This window comes from Parus major, chromosome 2, assembly GCF_001522545.3.
Source record: "Parus major isolate Abel chromosome 2, Parus_major1.1, whole genome shotgun sequence".
NCBI lineage: Eukaryota > Metazoa > Chordata > Aves > Passeriformes > Paridae > Parus > Parus major.
The window spans coordinates 43,266,831-43,286,654 of record NC_031769.1 but is presented as its reverse complement, the minus strand read 5'-3'; the positions used below and the strand labels follow the sequence as shown (position 1 = coordinate 43,286,654).

Here is a 19,824-nt window from a genome sequence, read left to right as displayed (position 1 = left end):
AGAATAGAATCTGTTACTACCCATTCCTATTAAGCTGTAAACACTACCCCATTCCTGCACATCCTCCTTGTTTGCTCCTGGGAATCAACCTTGGAGGATCCTACTTCCCTAAGCACCTACTGCCCTTTCTCCAGCACAAGCTTCATCCTTAATAACTTTCAGGGCACCTCTGTGCAGTACAGACTGTAATGTGATTAACTTTATGCTTCACAACCTTAGCATTAAGAAGTAGGTCCCGGGGCAGGGATTTAATGTGAGGCTTTCAGGCATGTACAGAACCTTGATCAGAAAAACAGTTCTTCCTTCCTGAAATGGCACAACAAAACAGCTTTGAACTAGGTGAAATGGCCAGGTTCCCTAAGGAGAAAATAGTGTCAAACCCCAGCACTGTTGAACCGAACAACAAAAAATGGAAGATAATTGATCCATTCTACCTCCAAGACAAGGCTGAAAGTCTGCAGGACTTTAAGCCACTTTTTTCCTCTCCCTATGCTTTAAGGCAAAACTAAATCTGTCTGTACAAACACAAGTGTTCTGCCCTGCAAGCATACAGTTATTAATTTATCAGGTTCTCTCCTTGTTTGTTATCTTTACTTTCCTCTCTTTGACATCTTCATTGTGGTGTTTGTATGTTTATTGTCAATGCCCTCAGCATTGAGAAGATGCAATAGCATAATAAATTTGTAGCCTCTACAGGAGCCAGTGAAATCTAATGCTTTAGAAGATAATGCAAAGTCATCATCCTTCCTATGCAATTCTAACTTAAGGAAGCAGTGCTTTTTCCAAATGCATAAAGAATGAGAAACTTTGTGTTAGAAAACTGAGTATCCCCACAGCCTGTCTGCATGGGAAGTCCAGCAGCAACAAAGCCATGGGTTTTACAAAATGGATCTATAATGTGGCTAGAAATTACGCTGCTTTTCACAGTTTAAACCAAAGTACTGTCACTAATACTGGTTCACTCTGAAAGTCACAATAAAACGCAATGTGAAATCTTCTATGAGTGCACAAAAATTTCAAACTCTTTCATGGTCTACTGCAATAACTCATAACACCTGATTACATTGGCCATCAACTTATCTTAGACCAATATTCCTCAGGGATGAGCAGGAATTGGTAGTTCCTTTTCTAGCAATAAGGAAGGTCCATGGGATAAAAACCTCATGAGATATTGTTTTTTGTGTGGTCTGAACATTTCCCTCTAAGCAGTATTTTAGGTTTCATGCAGAGCTAACTTTACTCTGCCACAGCACATACATTTCTACTGATGATGGGAGTGCCTGGAAAGATATTTACATATTGCTGCAGTAGAGAGTTAGGAACAACAGTCTAATGAATACAGAATAGGCACACAATAAATCCAATCAGCACAAGTGTTTCAATGGGTGTGTGAAATACACCTAGAGGTTGCAAATAAACCTGCAATAAGAAATGGATGTATTTATTATGAATATATTTACTTTATTATGAGGAATATACAGTCATCTCTCTACCCATCCACATTCTTTTGCTTCCTTCCACACGCCTTTTTTTTATTCTGCTCTTCCTTATAACTTGGTCTTAGAAAGCACTGAATATTACTTATTAATTCTGAGGCAAAATATTTATGCTCTGCATAGTATTACATAGTTTTGAAACAAAGTCTACTCCTTAAAATTCAATGGAAAGGGATCAGATTTTCCAAAATACCTTGGCAGTTCATATTAGAGAGACGTGCCTCATGCACTTTTTCAAGCCACCTGCCGAAGTTTCTTGCTCTAGCCACCAGGAAGAAAGCAGGTTAATCTGCTTTGGTATTTCAGAAAATTCACTGAGTGCCAAAATCAGTTATTAAGCATTTTCTGATATGGAAAACCTGGCCCCAGAAATCCTTGGCCCTGGTATGACCAGGAGCCTGGTCTTGAGCAAAAGGAGTAGTTCAGTAATGGGAAAGTTGGCCAGGCTACACTGCACTATTCCTTCAAACCCTGAACTGCCAGCTCCTCCTAGGCACTTGTGATGCACATTATGAGATTCACACCAGCCAGAGTGGAGGCCCAGCACCCCAACCTCAAGGAAATATGGCCTCAGTGTTGTGGTTCCCTTGCCTTCTCTTACTGAAGAGCTGTGACCTGCTATAAAATTTTTCTCCTCATTTCCAGAGCCTTTTGTGAACCCAGTTGAGGGATGGCTGTAGGTTACCAGAGCAAGGGTAGAGTATTTTTCCTGCTAAGGTCACTTTGCAAATATCTTGTGTAGGACATACAACAAACATCTTCCTCTTATCCAAAAATAATATGGGGAATAAAATCACATGAAAGGAGACTTTGGCTTTTCCCAGATTCGGGAGCTCATTCTGCCCTTGAGGTTTCAGACATTAGAGGATACACACAGTTTAAACCAATAATGTACCACAAAACAATACATTCATACCAATTATGTACAGGGCCTTGATTTGTCAAGGAAGTTTTTGAAGATGCCTGTCTTCAAACGAAGGCCAAATGGATGCACTGCTTCTAGAAGCAAAGACTTTCTTCGAAAAGCTAACTTGGGTGATGTTTCACACCAAGGTTTTTCACAGGTGGAGTTCTGAAATCTTTCATTGAGTCGAGTGTGCTTAAGTTTTGGTATATGTTCAAGTTCATTGGAGAATTTTTGTAGATCCACAGAGGGCATCCATATATTTTCTATTTAGAGAAGGGACAGGGATAATACCCATCAGATGCTGCTGAATTAGATGACACTTCGGAAGTATTTCTTCCAAACTGTCCCCACTGCCTTCAACAAGCCTGGTTTTATTAGTCAATTATTTACACAGCCTGCAGTGAACTACAATGGAGACAACTGAGCAATGAAAGCTGCCAAAACATCCACAGTTAGGTCTTTCCTGCTCAAAATAATGGAATATAGCATGCCAAGGGGTGGCTGGAGGGAGAAAAGTTCAAAGGAGTTGCAAGTAGTCAGTGACACTTCTAACATATAAAAATTTCAGCATCTAAACACAGGGGTCTGAATATTGCTTTGGTACTGACACAGTGGTACAAATCCTTGTGCAGGGCAGTTCACACAGGGGGAATATCAGGTTACAATGTAACACGAGCATCTAACAGCAATTTTTCTGTCTTTCCCACAGGAACGCTGTCACAGGCACTGGATAATTCATGGACATGAGACACCAGTGTACATGTTGACATGTAAATTTTCTTATTTCAAATTATTGGAAAACAGTTCAATGGTGATTCAAGCCCGAGGCTAGTGGCTGCTGTAGGAGCAGTCTGGCTGGGGTTAACAACTCAATTTACATATTTAACTGTCTTTCCTGAATTAGGCCTTGATTGCAATATTGTCAACAACCATAACAATGTTTCTTAGGCACAGTCAGGAAGAAAAGAAGGCTTTGAGGAATGAAATGTATGTTTGAGAGGATATTCTTGTTTTGTACTGCAACACATCAAAGCAAGCTGGGAATATGAAGGCTGGGAATAAAATGCCAATCCTACTATGTCCATGAGAGTTTTGCCATTGAACTCAATAGGACCGATATTCCAAGGCTGCTAGGCCTCCACATCACCAACATTTCTTCCTCCACTTGACACTGCGTCTCAAAACACACACATGAACTTGCACAGGCTGCTATGTCTTTGTTCCTTGAAGTTTCATTTCTGTTAGAGATGGATGAATAGACTTTTGAAAGGGAAAATAGAGGAAAGTCACATTTGTACTCCTGCCTACTCACCCTCCCTCTAAAACATCTCTCTCAGGGCTTGAGGCAAACAGTGCTGAATCTAAAACAGATTAGACAGATATGGTGTCATACAATGGGGACCACTTCAGGTCAAAAACACAAATAATTCACAATGTAAGATGGAAGTAATATTGTGGGTTTATATCAGATTATTGTTTTAACAAGGTGGTAAGGAATTTTAAAATCAAATCCTTGCAGCATTTTCAAATTTAGCTAAGCGCACATATTTATACGTATTTACTTAATATCTCTTGGTTTTCTAGCATACTAATCATGGACATTGTTACCAGAATGTCACACAACTGGTGTGTGAATGCTTGATGAATATAAACACTGTGAAGAATCCGTGCTCATTAATTTTGAAAAATCTACAGGGTTCTAGTGCAAATAGCACCAGTATAAGTATAAAATTGAAGGTGCTTAATGCCAAGAACATACTCAGGCTATCAAATGATATGTGCAGAGGCATGAATCGCTTGTTTGCAAATAGAAAGAGCAAATATAATAATGTAACCGCCTGTTGGCTTTTTATCCCAAATTCAATGTCAAGGACCTAAACCATGACTGGAAATTCTACAGCTCCAGGCCTGTTCCACATCTTTCTGTGTTTCAGCAAATCTGCAAGAAAAGTGGGGAACTTTACACAATATGTTAGTTGTTTGTGTTGCTATGTCCTGAATTTGTATCTGTTCTTGGCAAAACAAGGCAGAAGATCCCCATCCCACAGATGCACCTCAAACTTGTTAAAGAGTTCACACTATCTGTGAAATCCTACCAAACTGTAATGTCTTTAAGGGCACAAATGTTCATGGAACCAGCAAATTTAAAATAAATACTGCAAGCTATTCATGGGCACAATCTCAGTTCTAGAACAGCAAGAGCCATCCGATTCATGGAGTTTTGCTTATTCAGGCAATAAGCAGGAACCCTCCCTCTTGAGTGTGTGTGTGCAGCTGAAATCTCACTAAAGGGCACATCAAGGACACTGGAGCCAACATCTGATAAGAAAATGTATATTCTATTTTGTTTATTTATAAGGTGCATTGGTTTGCTTTTAAAGCCCTCTTTTAAAAAGTCTGTTTTCCAGGACAGGATCGCAAAATAGAAGGTTGCAGCTTTTTTCAAGAAGGCAGTTTTTGCTGAGAAACTGAAGCAACAACCTTTAATTGAATTCTGGGAAAAAGAAGTGTTGAGGGACTGCTTGCTGTGAGCTGCCTGATGGGCAGGCTGTTACCAAGCCACGTGACTCTCAAATACAAATGCCTCAGCCCAGTGAGTATCCCAAAAAAGCTTTGTACATGATACACTGCATAGCCAGAGGCTGTTTACCTTTCTAATTTTTAAGCAAACCAGATGGAATCTGTTGCTGGATAACCACTCCCTGCTGCTGTCTGTGCTCAAGCTAATACCTGCCAATCTAATAGAGCACAACAAAAATACTGTTTCGTTTTCTTTCTGTGAGTCCTTGTGAATGATAGGAAGACACTCTCTGCTGATGTGTATCAAGTGATCCCCAGTACCTTTAAGCCCATGTCAGCTGCACATTTCTAGCGCAGGGATTAATTATACATGGCTTGTGCAAGCTGAGAGCTCTCTGTGGAAGCAGGCAGGCTCATTTGCACTAAGGACACAGTACCTAGTGGTCACAGGAACACAGGGTTTGATGGGAGCTTTTGAAATCATCTAGATGACCTCTGTCTCCCCTGAGAGATAGGTTTTTTTCCACTCAGTGCTTCAGTGGCAGACTTAAATCCTCCTGACTAGCCTGTTCTAGGGTTTCAATACCCTAACCTGATAAAGCATTTTTGCCTGATGCCTAATGTCAAGCTACCTGCTCTATAAATCCATTTCTTCATGTCTCATCTACTACTGTGGGCAGAGAACAGGTTATTCCTCTGCATCTGGCAGCAGTCTCTCTTGTATTGTTACCATACTTCTTTACCTGCTCTAAATGAGCCATGTGTAATTGTATAAACGAGCCATCAGCGCATACCTTCTTATTAATAACATGTAATTATACAGAGACAGCACTTGGCAATAGAAAGAAAAGCTGGTGGGTGTGGGCTCCTACCAGGGGCAAGAGGCATTAGAAGGTGATGCTGCTCAACACCTTAAAGAGGTATTTAGGACTGTGTCTTCTCTAATACAGGAATTTTACAAACTCACATTGCTTATCAAATAATTAGGAAAAGAGGGATGGACCCCTGGACTTGCTTCATACTGAAATGGAGTGCAGGCCCTTTCTACAGGGTGAACTTCACTGCAAAGACTTGACTGAGAGGCAGCCAGGCTGCCCGTTAACACAGGGCAAGGCGAGCTGCATCCACGGCAAGGGGATACAGGACTTGTGACAGCCTGTGCTATGAGGCACAGCCACTCACAGCCGTTTTTGCTCATTTTACTACAGAGAGTGGTACATACTTGCAAACAGGAAAACTCTTTCTATTGATATTACTGGGCATCATGCCAGGCTTCCGAGATGAAAGAGTGATACTTGGGAACACACTAAGCGATAATGACATGAAGAAGCACTCAGATGGCCGTTTATTTCAGATGCTGTGGTGACAGGTCCTCACACATACTGTAATGCTGTAAGTAAACAAGAAATAAAAGTCCCTGCATTTTTTCAGGAAAATAAATGCCTGAGGAAGAAAGTCCCATACAGAGGTTGTGCACCATGAGCTTCACCAGTTACCTGTCCCCACATTTTTCTCTAGCTGATACGCAGCTTGGAAGCCCCGAGTGAACAGTGCACGCATGGCAAATTATAATGTGCATGTTTTATTACAGGAAATGCAAACATATTGTGGCTCATGCTGTAGGGCTTAAATCATCACATTAGGTCTTTATAAAAAATGGAGATCGCTCAGCCTCATGGGAAAGACATTTGCATCTTCATCATTACAGAGGCAACAAACTTCATCCATAAAGATGTGCCTAGAACAAATGGCAGCAAATTGTGGACACATGTTTTGCTTTAATTGGTCCTCATCAACTCAATCTAGCTAGTGACTTCAAAAAGCTCTTACTAAGAAACCTCTTCCAAATTTTTTGTTTCAATTTTTATTTTTTTTTTTTCCTTTTAATGTCTTAAGAGATTTCAGATTAAATAGAATCTTTGAAGATACAGTATGAAAGCACTACTTCTTTACAGTTTTACATCATGTGTTTAATTACTTATTCATAAATTATGAATGCCTTAGGGGTAAAGTAGCATTGCCCGGAGCCCCTGTCCTAGGCCAAGTGTAGCGCGACAATTTTCACAAACTCTACCTCTTGACAGCTGGGATCAGATTCAAGCCAGCTACAACTCTATTCAAAAGAGCAGCTGTTGCTAATGCCATTTTCACATGCTATTCTTGATCAGCATGAATGGATGGAATGTGCTCTTTTTGGAAAGCACAGCAAAATAATATGGATGGCAACCGAATGCTTACATAACTCATGTGAAATTCACCAAAAACCCCAGACATCAGCTACAACCAAAATCTTATTTAGATATGGGTCTGATTTTTAAAAATACAACTAACAAATCCCACTGTTAAAAAATCAAACCAATATCAATATATCTTTTCTTCCAGCCCCAAAACCAAGCAGCTCTCTAGGCGTACAGAGTCATACTGTCTCAGAACTGCACAAACACAGCTGAACACAGCAGAAACGAACAGAGGAGGAAAAGAATTCACAGATGAGTGTAGCCACTACTGGCCCAGCAGCACAGCTGGGATTCAAGCAAAATGTAGCAAGCGTCATAACAACAAACCAATTTGGAGGTGAAGCTGCTGCTTCCCACATTTTTATGTCACAGGCACATCCACAAGCACACACACACACACACACACACAGAGTTCTCGTCTCTCCAGCTGATCACTGTTACTACAAAATCCACCAACACTTTGTTCCAGCTGTCCCAGGTTTTCTATGTTTATGCATGCCCTATTTTGCATTTGCAAGAACACATACATAGGGAACTTGTCTCTATAGCCCTGAACCTCAACCACTCACTCATGCCACAGCAGACAAGAAGAAAACACTGCCACGTTATCGAGGCAGCACCACAGACCCACTTGTTGCAGCTGCAGATGAGGAAGGTAGGCAGGTGGAAGACATTGGTGAATCAGCCCAAAGCAGAATATCCTCTTTTGGTATTTTCTCTGAAAGTTTGCTTTCTCTTCAGCTGTATAGCAGCAGCAATTTTCCTCTTTTGTCCACATGAAACAAATAAGACCATGCTGCAGGCCCTTCTTATACCATAAAGAACAGTTACAGGAAACACATTAAAGTAATTTCCTCTTCCTTGGACAGAATGCACTCTCCTGGAGTTTGTTTTTAGCACTGTGATGTAACTGGGGAAAAAGTGAGCTTAGGTAACACACCTCAGTGCATCTAAAAGAAAGTTGATATAATAGAAATTAAGTAGCTTGCCATAGACTTTTTATAAACCAACCAGTGAAAAAATACATTCTAGATGCCCCAAATATACCTCTTATATAGCTATAGTTGCTGCTGTATTTGTTAAGGAAAACTACATTTATTACAAGTTTTTGCACTCAGAGAAATAAAGCAGTTTTTTTACCCATCACTAGAAGTAATAAGTTCAAAATCCATCTTTTCAAATTACATCACAGAATCGACAATACTGTTGCAGAGTCATACTATATATGTGTGTGTGTATATACATATATATGGTTTTCTTGGTTTTTCCCTCCTATATTCCGTGTTCCTCGATTTGCCACCTATCTCTTCAATATATGACCCTGAAAAATACAGTTTAAAGCAGCAGGGATAACAAAGGGGAATTCTGCCAAGCAGGGAAGCATGGTATTAAAAAAAAATAGAATATTTACAGAAAGACTCAACTCTGTGATAAGCTGGATGAACAGCATAACTTCCTTCTTTTCCCTACATGTTGGTAGAAATGTATTTATACAGCTCTGCTTCATACTTTCTTTACAATGAACCTAATGTTGGTCCTAAAACCAAGTTATTTTTAGAATTAAATCACATTTCAACATAGCAAAATGCAGCAAAGTATTATGGGTCCTTAGTTATGGTAAAAATACCACAGGCCCCACTGCTCTCCATGGGTTTCTGGTTGAATTTCTCCTTGAGGAGCTTCTCTCACACTGCCCTTCAGCCAGGCACCAAATCTCTGGGAGCCAAAACTGTGCTGCTGGGGAGGTCATGAAGGCACATCTGGATTAGCTTTATGCTCAAGCAAAATAAACTTGGGTGTACCTCTGGAGCCTCCCCTCTAATATCATAAGGACAAACCTGTTTCCCTTGTGTCACAGGAGAAGATGTAAATAGGAATAAGAACACCAACAAATCTAGAGAAGCAAAAGATACCTCTCAATCTATACCATGATGATCATGAGTAAAGCAAAGATATGATAGTAAACAGATTTCTGTAACGGCCCACAAAATATTCCTTAGATTTAATTTTCACACATCCAATAAAAAAGATAATCCTTCCATTGCTCATTCCAAGCATACTAAGCATGATTTCCTGGTTTTCCTCTTGTTTTGGCCAGAATAAGAGAAATCCATACAAAATTGTCTATGAAAATATCTATACTGGGGGGAGACATTCTGCCAAACTGAAGTGACAACAGTAAAAAACTGGGGTGTTTTTCATTTTTACTGGAAAATAGCAATTTACTTTGCAAAACATGACAGAAAATTGTTAGACTTACATTTTATCTAGTCCTGCGTTATTTAATCTCTACAATTTTGAAGAAAAGTCATTGCTTATGATGCTTGCACTGCAAATTTTCAGTTTACAAAAAAGCCCCAATAGTGTCAATACTATTTTACACCTAAAACCTTCCCTTACTTCCATGAACAGAGCAGCCACCCTCTGTCTACACAGTCTAAATTCCACCTGATGTTTCTGCCGGACTTTCATATTGGATGGACTCTTCTGAAAGCCAAAACATAGAAAAAAAATAAACCTGTCATCTCAGGAATTGACACAGAATTTAGTTCTGTGTAAGCCTAGACTTTTCCTCACTCACACACCTTTAATTGAGTGGTGACCACCAGAAATGTCAAGTGGGATTTCCAAAAATGTTGCACTATTTCTTCCAGCCACCACCCTCTGTATCTACATCTCGTTTTTCTGAGGGTGATAGTTGCCTCAGTGGCAAGGCACAGCAAATCAATTCTATTCTTGTACAAAACTCTGCAGAATCAACTGATCCTTCAATTAAACTTCAAATACATCTCTAGATGTCTCAGACAACAGGGTAATTTTACTTCCATATGGTTCTTCCAGGTACCTGAAGCAAGACCCATGGTTAAATACTTCCCTGAACTGTGCCCTGCATAAATGCTACTATCTTACATAAGGATTTGAATAGTTGCTATCTTACAGAATAAAAATAATATTTACTTACTAAACAGTTGGCAATAGAGGACCTGTAAGCTTCTCTTCATGGTATCATGTGGTCCTGCTGGTCTGCCAGTTTATTCATGATTCTGTCAAAAAAAAGGTCAAGAGAAGGAGAAAATTAGGTATGAAAAATATATGCTGCCTGGTTATACCTGTTCATTACAATGTCAGATGAAGCTTCACAGGAAAATTGTATTGATAAGCACTGGGACATTGCCTAACTGCACTTTGCTTGCTTTAGCCATGCTCTCCAACATCTTTTCAGGGAAGGATAGAGTTATGGCCAAACAGGGAAAAATTTCTCAAGAGAAATAAACACACTGAAAATTACTTTCATGTCATGCTTATGGCTTGATAAAATTAATTTTATGTGAGTCTTTTTAGTTTGGAGGAAGGGTCCTCAGTGGAGAAGCAAACACAAGATGCAGACACAACCAGGGAGCTGTGCTGGGCACGTGGAGCTGTATTTTTCTGCCTGAGCCTCCCCTTTTCACATCCCTCAAGAAGAACAATATGGAGAAAGCGCACTCCCTCCTTTCCCAATGAAAATTTCAGTGGTGCCAAAGCAGAGGAGATCCCAAACTCTGCTGAAATGGTACCACAGAGGGCAGATATGTCCTGGCATTTTAGCTTCATTTTAGTCAGCTGTTGTCATATTTCTTCCTGATATACCCCACCAGCTACTTGGGCTGGAAAACCTTCTCTGTGTCCCTAGACACTTTCTGTTTCTTCTAAACTGAACTGTCTTGGTGCAGAAGGGTCCTCATAATTCTTGTGCCTGCTGTCTGAAAATGTGATGTGGCAAAAATATGTGACCACCCTAACCTCCCTGCCTTTGCCCACTTGGGGAGCAACTAATAATATTTTATGTGTCCTCAGATGGTATTTTAAAATACTTGGCATGGATATTTTTTCACCTCGGTTTAAAAGATATTATGAAAAAATAAATCCCAATCATGCTGATATTAATTATTCACATTGTGAGGAAAATAAATGCATAAATCAGAAGTGAAAAGCAAATGCAGTCCCAAAGCACTGCTGGGAGGAATGTCTCACTGAGTACCCAAACATAAAATTTAAGTTCTTTTTTTTTTCCAGAAAAAAGAATTTGCTAAACATTCAAAACTAACTGTGAAAATCAGGACATTGAGATCACCTCCTTGAAAGGCTCTTGGTCAATATTAAAAAGCATGTAGTATCCTCTAGCTTTCAGTTCAACACATTTTCATCTTCTGAACTCCTAGGGACATTTCTGAGTCATTTTAACATGCATATAAATCTTTCAGGGCTTATTTAAAATGCAATCTTGAAGACATAAGATAAACAAGTCAAACTAATGATTAACACCTTTGAACTGCATAAATGCTGCAGATCTTGTAAAAACAGAGCTATATTTGACTTTTATGTGGAAAACTCAAAAGGATCGTGACTTTTCTTGCCCGTAACAAAAGATGTTTGGGTTTTGTTAAGTTATTCCACATGGAAATTTATGCACACAAATGCTGTGTGTTTGGATTCCCCCACACTTTCCATTTAAAACTGGACCTTAAAAACATCTCTGTAACTTGCAGAAACGTCAGTATTTGCAAGGCATTTTCTCCTAAATGGAAGCAATCACCGGTGAATTAACTTACCATTTTTAATTGGAATCGGCACTAGATTCATACTACAGTTTTATCACAGAACCTTGCTGAGGGACTTCTGTTCACCCCTTTTCCCTACAGTTTACCAAATGATGAAACAGATGTAGTAAAAAAACCTGTCTTTATGTATAAACAGTTATCATATAATCTATTACAGCACTCTTCAAAGATGCATATACAAAAGGTCTGTGTTTAGCAGCCACTAAGGTATTAATAAAAATCCATGCAGGAAAAGACAAGAACCAGATAAGCCGTTAACAATGTATAAAATATATACCCAAGCATTCTTACAAAGTACAAATAAATTAAGTTTGTATCAAAACAGGAATTACAAGCACTGACCCATGTGAAGTCACAAAAATACAACGGAAAAAAGGGAGAATATGAACATTATTGACTGTATAATTTGAACTATGTTTGGCAATGTTGATGTGATGCAGTTCTTGACTGTGAACCACAATTTTTTTGTATTTCTCTTCCATCTCCATATTAATGCTATGCATAAAAAATAATGGCATTTGCTCATAAATTCTGGTATTGTTGTTGAAATAAATTGAATGCTTTTGTATATATATATATATGTATATATTTAGACCAGAAATTCACCCTGTGTTAAGGAATATGAACTAGTGTACATATAGGCAAAGAAACAAAGGTTATCACTGGAAAACTTTACTATGTTCTTTTGTTGATCTCAGTTAGATTTATCCTTTTAACCACATGGCAATAAAATTATATATAGAGAACTCAGTGAACATACATAAATGAAATGTTGCCATAAATTTACATTGTCTCAATTTTTTCTAAGTCCTTAGTGTGACTTGGGCTTAATTAAAGAGAACAGAGGAACCACTGATGCACCCACCCAGGTGAAAGCTCCAGCAAGCCTATTACCCTGACTTAAACATGAGCTGCCAGCAGGACAGCAGGGAAATAATTTGTGAAACAACCTCAGTGCAAGGTAATCTTTACACCCTAGCACAGACTGCTCTATCTCCAGCAAGCCTGAGTGGAATAAATTACCTAAGGTGACATATTTTTTAACTTGAAAATAATTACTCCTTACTTATCTCCTCCACATCCTATCATTTTAGTCTTTCATTAGATCATTTACAATCTCTTTTTCAAGCTGAGGAACTCCTGTCTTTTTTCTTTTTTCATAAAGAAGATATACTTTATGTCTGATAATTTCCATGCCTTAAGCTGAGCTTATCCATTCCAGTTCAGATCTCAGGAGTAGGGAACAAAATTGTATGCAGCCACCAAAATTTGGGTATGTACTGGAGTTTCATACTGCACAGTGATGTTTCCTGTTTCTTCTCTAGTCTCTTCCCGGATGTGCCTACAAGTCTCTGTCACTGCTCCTGAGCTCTACTCCATTGTTTTATAGAGCTAAGTAACCATAACTCCTCTGAAGCCTTTCCTCATGTATTTAAAGCTAGGACTGATTTTCTCCTGTGGATGTGACTTTGCAATTATCATCTGCCACTTCTATCACACAATCATTAACTGCCTTGACTTTTCTGAGACGTGGCAATAAAGGGCTGAATTGCTCTTGTTATTATTATTATTATATTACAAATATATACCTATCATATATAAAGACTTCAGAAGTTCCCAGAGTTTCTACAGTAATACCTTCCAATCATGGAAATTCTTCTGTACCTCTAAGAGTACCTCTATGAGAATGTAATTCTAGGCATAAAATTTGAGTTTGTAATTTTAGGGACTAACAGATCAGCAAAGTTGTGCATATACAGATGGAAAATGCAGATGCACAGCCAGCTGCTGACTTTGGGCAGTTGAATTTAAAACCAGAGTGTCGCCACCTGTTTTAAATACACAAACTGTAGCTTACAAGAAAAAAAAATATGAAGGATAAGCAGAAACAGAGGTGTTCTTGAAAAAAAGTTAGTTGGAAAATGTGTGCTAAACTTCAATAATCCAAAATCCAATGTCAATCTCTAAGTTTTGTATCTGTTTTATACTCCTTACTCATTTCTTCAACACTTCCCTGAGGTATTTTGTGAATAGACTTCTCCAAAATATTAATTTTGAAACATACTGAGCTTTAGTGTTTGAGAGGCCATTCTGAGTATTTGAGGGACTTATCTGATACAAATATATCTGATCACTGAGGTTTCTTTTTTTTTAAGTATTCTAAAGTTAATTTCCTAGATTTTGGTCTCCAAGTTAAAGAGCATATTCCCAATTACTCTGAACTCCCTCTGGAAACCAGGAAATAAAGATGTAATTATGACTTTCATTTCAGCTCTGTATTGCAGTTCATATTGGTGTACCTACTGACATACTTTCAAACAAAGCAATAAAGTTAGTGCAAGTTTGTAGTCAAATCAATTTCAAGTTTGAAATATTCATCTTCCACAGTTAAATTAGACAAATTTTGTATCCAGAAAGGGTGTCACATGCCTAGCTACAGACACCTGTGTTTAAAAACACTGTTTAAGCACTTGGTGTCTGAAATGGACTTACATGTTTTGCATTTTTTTGTACACAATATTTCACAAATAGTTTATCTTACCAAGATGATGAATAGATGTGTGAAATCCCTGTGGACAGCTAGCAATATTGTCTTTCACAGTAAGTGATCCCCTCAACATCTCAGTTAAATTAAAGAGGACAATGAAGACATAATGATGGATTGAAGACAAAAGAGTCCAAAAGAGCAGACAGCTCCCAGCTATTCATTATGTGTGATGGGAAAAAAAATGCCAACCAGGCCTTAAATTAAAGAAATACAGGAGAAAGAACAGAAGATGCACACTGAGACAAAGCTAAGTCAGTGTTAGCTTTGTAACTCTTTTCCGTTGTCTGTCAAATGGAAACCAAGAGACTAAAATAAAGAAGCTGAAGAATGGTAATGAAAAGAGACAGGAAAAAGACATGCCACCCCCATCCATGAAGCTTATAAACCTTATTACATTATTTCTGACTGCCTTCTCTCCACTGTGGATCATTCTGTGAAGAAGAAAATGCTATATCACAAACAGTTTTCAACAATAATATTTCTTCAGAAAATGAAAGAGAAAAAGCAGACAGACTTAGAAGTACTTCCATCTCCAATCTTTTTGACTCTCCTATCAAGGAAAGCCAGACTTGATCCTTTCAGTATAATATTGCCCCAGGATGTTCAATGAACTTTGTGTAAGACATCAACAGCAGAGGCTCCTCACTTACAACTCAAGAGAGCTGAGACTACCCCCAGGAGTTACTCCCCCAGTGTAAATTCTACCACCATGGTTTTCATCCACTGCATCCCAGAGTTAGTCACAGTGGGTGTTCCAGCATGCCTCATAAAAGGAAGCAGGTGTCCTCTCCTTGACTACACAGGGCTCAAGCACAACTTTGTGTTTTCTGTGTGTTTGTTTCTTAATTTTATGGCCTGCTTCCACAATCCAGATGTTGTTTTGCAAAATTTATATCTCGAAAAGCTTCAGGGCATGCTAATAAAAAGATGATTAACTTGCAGCAATAATATTCCTCTGAGCAGGAATTCTCTGTTCTTGTTCAACATGTGCCACATTGTTTGCTATGATTTATTTCCCATTGCTTGGAACATGCAAACCACCATTACCATCTTTCTTCATAACATTCTGAGTGCAGAATTATTTATATTTATGTCCACTTTATACTTAGATCTTTCAGCACTTTTTGAAGTACGTTCCTCTTTGCAGATTTAAGAATGAGCAATTCACACCTTCTTCCACTATTACCCAGAGAAGTGTACACCCTTTGCTTTCCAGCAAAGCAAGTGTCCAGAGAGGAAGGTCTACCCCTCCGGATATCATAGCTGTTCAAATCCAGTCTTGGTGGTGCAGGCCTGTCATAAGTGCATAAGGAATAGTCAGGTGGGAACTGAACTAGACCTACTACCATGCCTATCTTGCATCCTATGTGACATGAGCTTGGAAACATAGAACCTCAGAGCATCCAGAAAAAAATAGGAACAACCTTCCCAAAGCCTTTCCCCTCTGAATTCAGATGCACAGCATTTACAATCCCCACTGGGCCTGAGGCTGGCTGTGGTTTTTCTTGTATTGGTGTTTGGATCCATACCTCCCCACTAGCACAAAGATAAATGCCAGTCAAGTAAAACACACAGAGAAAGCAACATTGATAGACAAGAGAAACCCTGACAGCAATTGTTCCCTCTTCCTCAGCTTCCCTACTTCATCATTAACTGCTGAGTCCCCATCCCTCATCTCTCTAACATAACAGATCCAATTCCTATATTCCCACAGCCCTCCTCCCAACTGTGACAGTGTTTCCATGAACAACTCTAGGCAAGATGATCACTTAAAGACTACCATCATCCGTATGGCAAGTGGAGGACATTGCCAGCTAGCTCATGCTTCACCATCTTCCTTTATTCACATATCAGACCTGGGGCATGCTGATGAAAGGGAGAGGGAAGAAAGGAACTCTTGGGGTTTGCTGTCATCAAAATAGATGGGCCTGAAGAACCTCACATCAAAGTGACCACAGCCAGGGGAAGGACTTAGTGGGAAAAGGTTGGGTAAAACTACTGTTGCCTTTGGCTTTTTGATCTTGTCATCTATGGTCATTTCATGGGCAATCACTGAACAGCAAAAGGCAGTCATTCAAAGGGTAGGGAAAACTGAGAGGAAAAATACCAGGGTGGAAATGAAAGGTCATTTCACAAGAGACATGACCGTGTTGGAAAAGCTGTGACAGACAGGCTCTTGGTTGATTATAACTGAGAAGTTCCAGAGATGGAGATCAGAAAAACCATAAAGCTCTAGGCTACTAAATGCCCTTTACACTACATCAGTAGTGCAAGGGACTATTTCTTGACTATTCCTTTGTTCCTAATTACCCACCATTTAGAAATACTTCTTATGGCAGCTCCAGTGGGAGAAAAGTCAGAACACTTGTTCTGGCTGCTTCTTGCTGTCAATGGTGCAAAGACATGACTGTGTGTATGTGTCTGTCTGTCCAGTTTCAGAATAAGAAATTAAGAAACCCTTCCTTTACTCCATTCATGTCTGTGGAGTCCTGAGAAGCTAACATCTTCATAAAGATCAAGCTGACTTAGCAGCTGTAGGGATAATTAGAATTTGGTCATTAATACATGTCAGGGGTAGGCAGGTGAAGACTTCTGTGCTTGTTTTAAAACTTGTATATGTCTGAATATAAAATATCCAATGATGAAATAGTGATTTTTTTTTTTTGTGAAATCCCTGTGGATACCTAGCAATATTCTCTTTCCCAGTAAGCAATCCCCTCAATACATGCAAATATATGGGCTTTTGAAACTTTGATAATGAAATTTTATTGCACAGCTTGAAACATGCTTTGGGTAACTGAAGAAAAAAACTCCAACTTCTCTGAGTTTTTGGGATAATAATCTTTCACAATGAAACATGAAAAAAAAAGTGGAACAACTGAATCAAAAAAGTTGTGCAGAAAAACTCCACAGCCAAAAGCACTTTTCACTGTAGTCTTGAAAAGACTTTATTTAAAATGAAATATGACAAATTTAAGACTAGGTTGTGTAATTTTTCAAAATTTTCTTTGTGGGTCTAATGACAACCAAAGCAAAGCAAACATTTTAATATTCATTTCAAGCTCATGATGAAAATTTCACAGGCAGCACTACACCAAGGAAGCATTCAGCAGTGTAAACTGCCTGCTCTTTGATAGGAAAACTTTGTAACCACTGTAGCTCTCCTGCTAAAAGACTTTTTTGGCATACAAGACCATGTTAGTAAAGATGTCTCTACAACTTCTGGAAAAATAAAGAAAATACAGCCTATTCTTCCTTCCCACTCACAGCAGGGAATGGATGTTCTACTTCCACACCACTCTTGTGATGGTGGGTTTTCCCTGGAGGATCTTCTATGGCATCTCACGGGCCTCAGGGTGCTCACACTGTGGATGTGACACTTGATTTACTCACTGAAACTCTCTCTACAATGAGCAGATGGATTGGCTTCTCTGAAGCCTGATGCCTGTGCCCTGTTTAAAATGCCTCTCTTGGGAGGAAGGGGCTCATTCCTTTGTGGGGCTTTCTCTCCACTGATTTTTCAAAGGGCTGAAGGTCAATCGATTCCAGCCCATAACACTGAAAATGAGGATGCCAACATCTGTAAAAGGAATCTCACCCAGAGCTTTCTCCAGCTACAAGGATTTCAAGGCTTATGGGGTTAACTTCTCTGCAGCTGTGTTAAACTATTCTCTTCTTTCTATTGTGTAGGATGTACAATAAAAATAGACTAAATGTAAAGGACAGACAAGCAAATAGCTTTGCCTGCATTGAAATAAACAGAGAAGAGTGAAAAAAAGGGCTTACCTTTGTGAAGCAGCTGAAATCAGGCTTTTTACATTATTCAGCTTGATTAAATATAAGTATTTCAAGTAGATAAAAAAAAACATGCAAAAGAGAGGGTACTATTTTCCCTCTCTTATAATATGGCCCTGTATTTCTAAGGTGGATTGACTGGGTCAAATTTTCAAGAATGGAAAGCATCAGCTGTACACAAAGAGAAGTATGCATGCTCTACATGTCTGAAATTCAGGCCAAAACACCAGTTTCACAAAGATGCTTAAGTTGCTTCAAAATGCAAGCAAGTCCTATGCTGTCAAACATACCTGTATTGGAGTCCTGAAAACACTGTTAAACAGGCCCCAGATGACTTTAAAGGCAATCTGTAGTAGAGATGGAAACATCTCAATATAACATTTTAACCGCAAGATCATCTTCCCTTTAGCGAATGTCACAATTACCCAGCTAAACGAATAATCCTTAAGACACCACCACAAAGGAGGCTCAATATTGTGCATCAGAATTACCTGATTGATAGTGAACTAAAGATGAAAGCTAAGAGGTGAAAGTGCCTCTAACTCTAACAAAAATCTCACAAACTGGGTTTTGGCTTTGAAAACTTCATCTGTAAAAAAGGTCCCTTATACTAACTCTTCCTCAAGAGACTGTAAAAATTAAGGAGATTAAGGGATATGAAAGAAGAAAAAGATCAAGATAGGCTAATTAAGTTTTGGACCATCTCTAGGGGAATTTCAGCTGACCTGCTCTAAGATAAGCAGAGCAGACCTGAGTCCACAACCCATCCATTCTGCCTTGCCTCTTAACTCCCTAGGCTGGTTTACATCTACAAAGCACAGAGGAAATAATCACCAGTGAAGGATGGCAATGTAGTGCTCTTCTGGCTCTGTCAGGTGCTGAGCCCAGTCCACAGATCCAGCCTTTCTGAGAAATGAAGATGGGTGAAAAACAAGAACTCTGAACCAGGTCAGAGTGCCCTGCCTGTGTATTTTGGTTGTGGCCCATCCTATTGTACCAAACAAGATCTCACAGTTAAGAAGAACATAACCACTTCAGTTGCCAAAAAATTAAATAAAAAGCAATGCATTCATTATTTTAACTTTGAATTGCATATATAATTGTTTCTGGATATAGGTATAAATGATAGCTATGTTTTCTGTTTGTCTTTACTTCCCTATTTATATTAGTATGCCTCTCCCAGTGACAGAAGGTTAAAAAGAAGAAAGAAAGAAGAAAGGGAAAAAAAATTAATAAACCTGTACAACATATCTCCTTTTCCTTTTCAGTCAAAAGAAAATAATATTAAATTTCCTATCAAAATACATGTTCACGATTATTTCCATGTCAGTTTTGTATTGAATGTTTTGAACCAGCTCTAATCATAATGTGTAAGTACAGCATAAGGATCTAATTTCACAATGACAGGTTATAATAGACATACACAAGTACCTAAGATTGAAAGAAACATTTTATTATAATTGAAAAAAGCATGGTAGGAAAGCATAACCACCTTTTGAATTCTTAATCATTCAGTCTCAATGGTGCATTAATGTATTTAATACTAACCCATATTGCTAGCTAGCAACAAAACCCAACATAGTTTATAGTAATATTTTTAGCAAAAATATCAGTATGATAAGCAGATGTGAAAGGCTGGGCATTTCTAAGACCTTCTTATGTACTCTGCCAGATCCTCTTGCCCCCATGACAGGGTGTTAGTTCAGGGGCAATCCCAGCT

The 19,824-nt window shown here is 38.8% G+C and overlaps 1 protein-coding gene across 1 annotated transcript in view; it reads right to left on the bottom strand.

Moving 5' to 3' along the window:
• TMEM108 (transmembrane protein 108) overlaps positions 1-19,824 on the bottom strand; it is a 160,788-nt gene that overhangs the window by 75,424 nt on the left and 65,540 nt on the right. The window contains exon 3 of the mRNA XM_015617123.3: positions 10,123-10,204. Coding sequence (XP_015472609.1) covers positions 10,123-10,162 — 40 coding nt within the window. The 5' untranslated portion in view covers positions 10,163-10,204. The remainder of the gene's footprint in view (positions 1-10,122; positions 10,205-19,824) is intronic.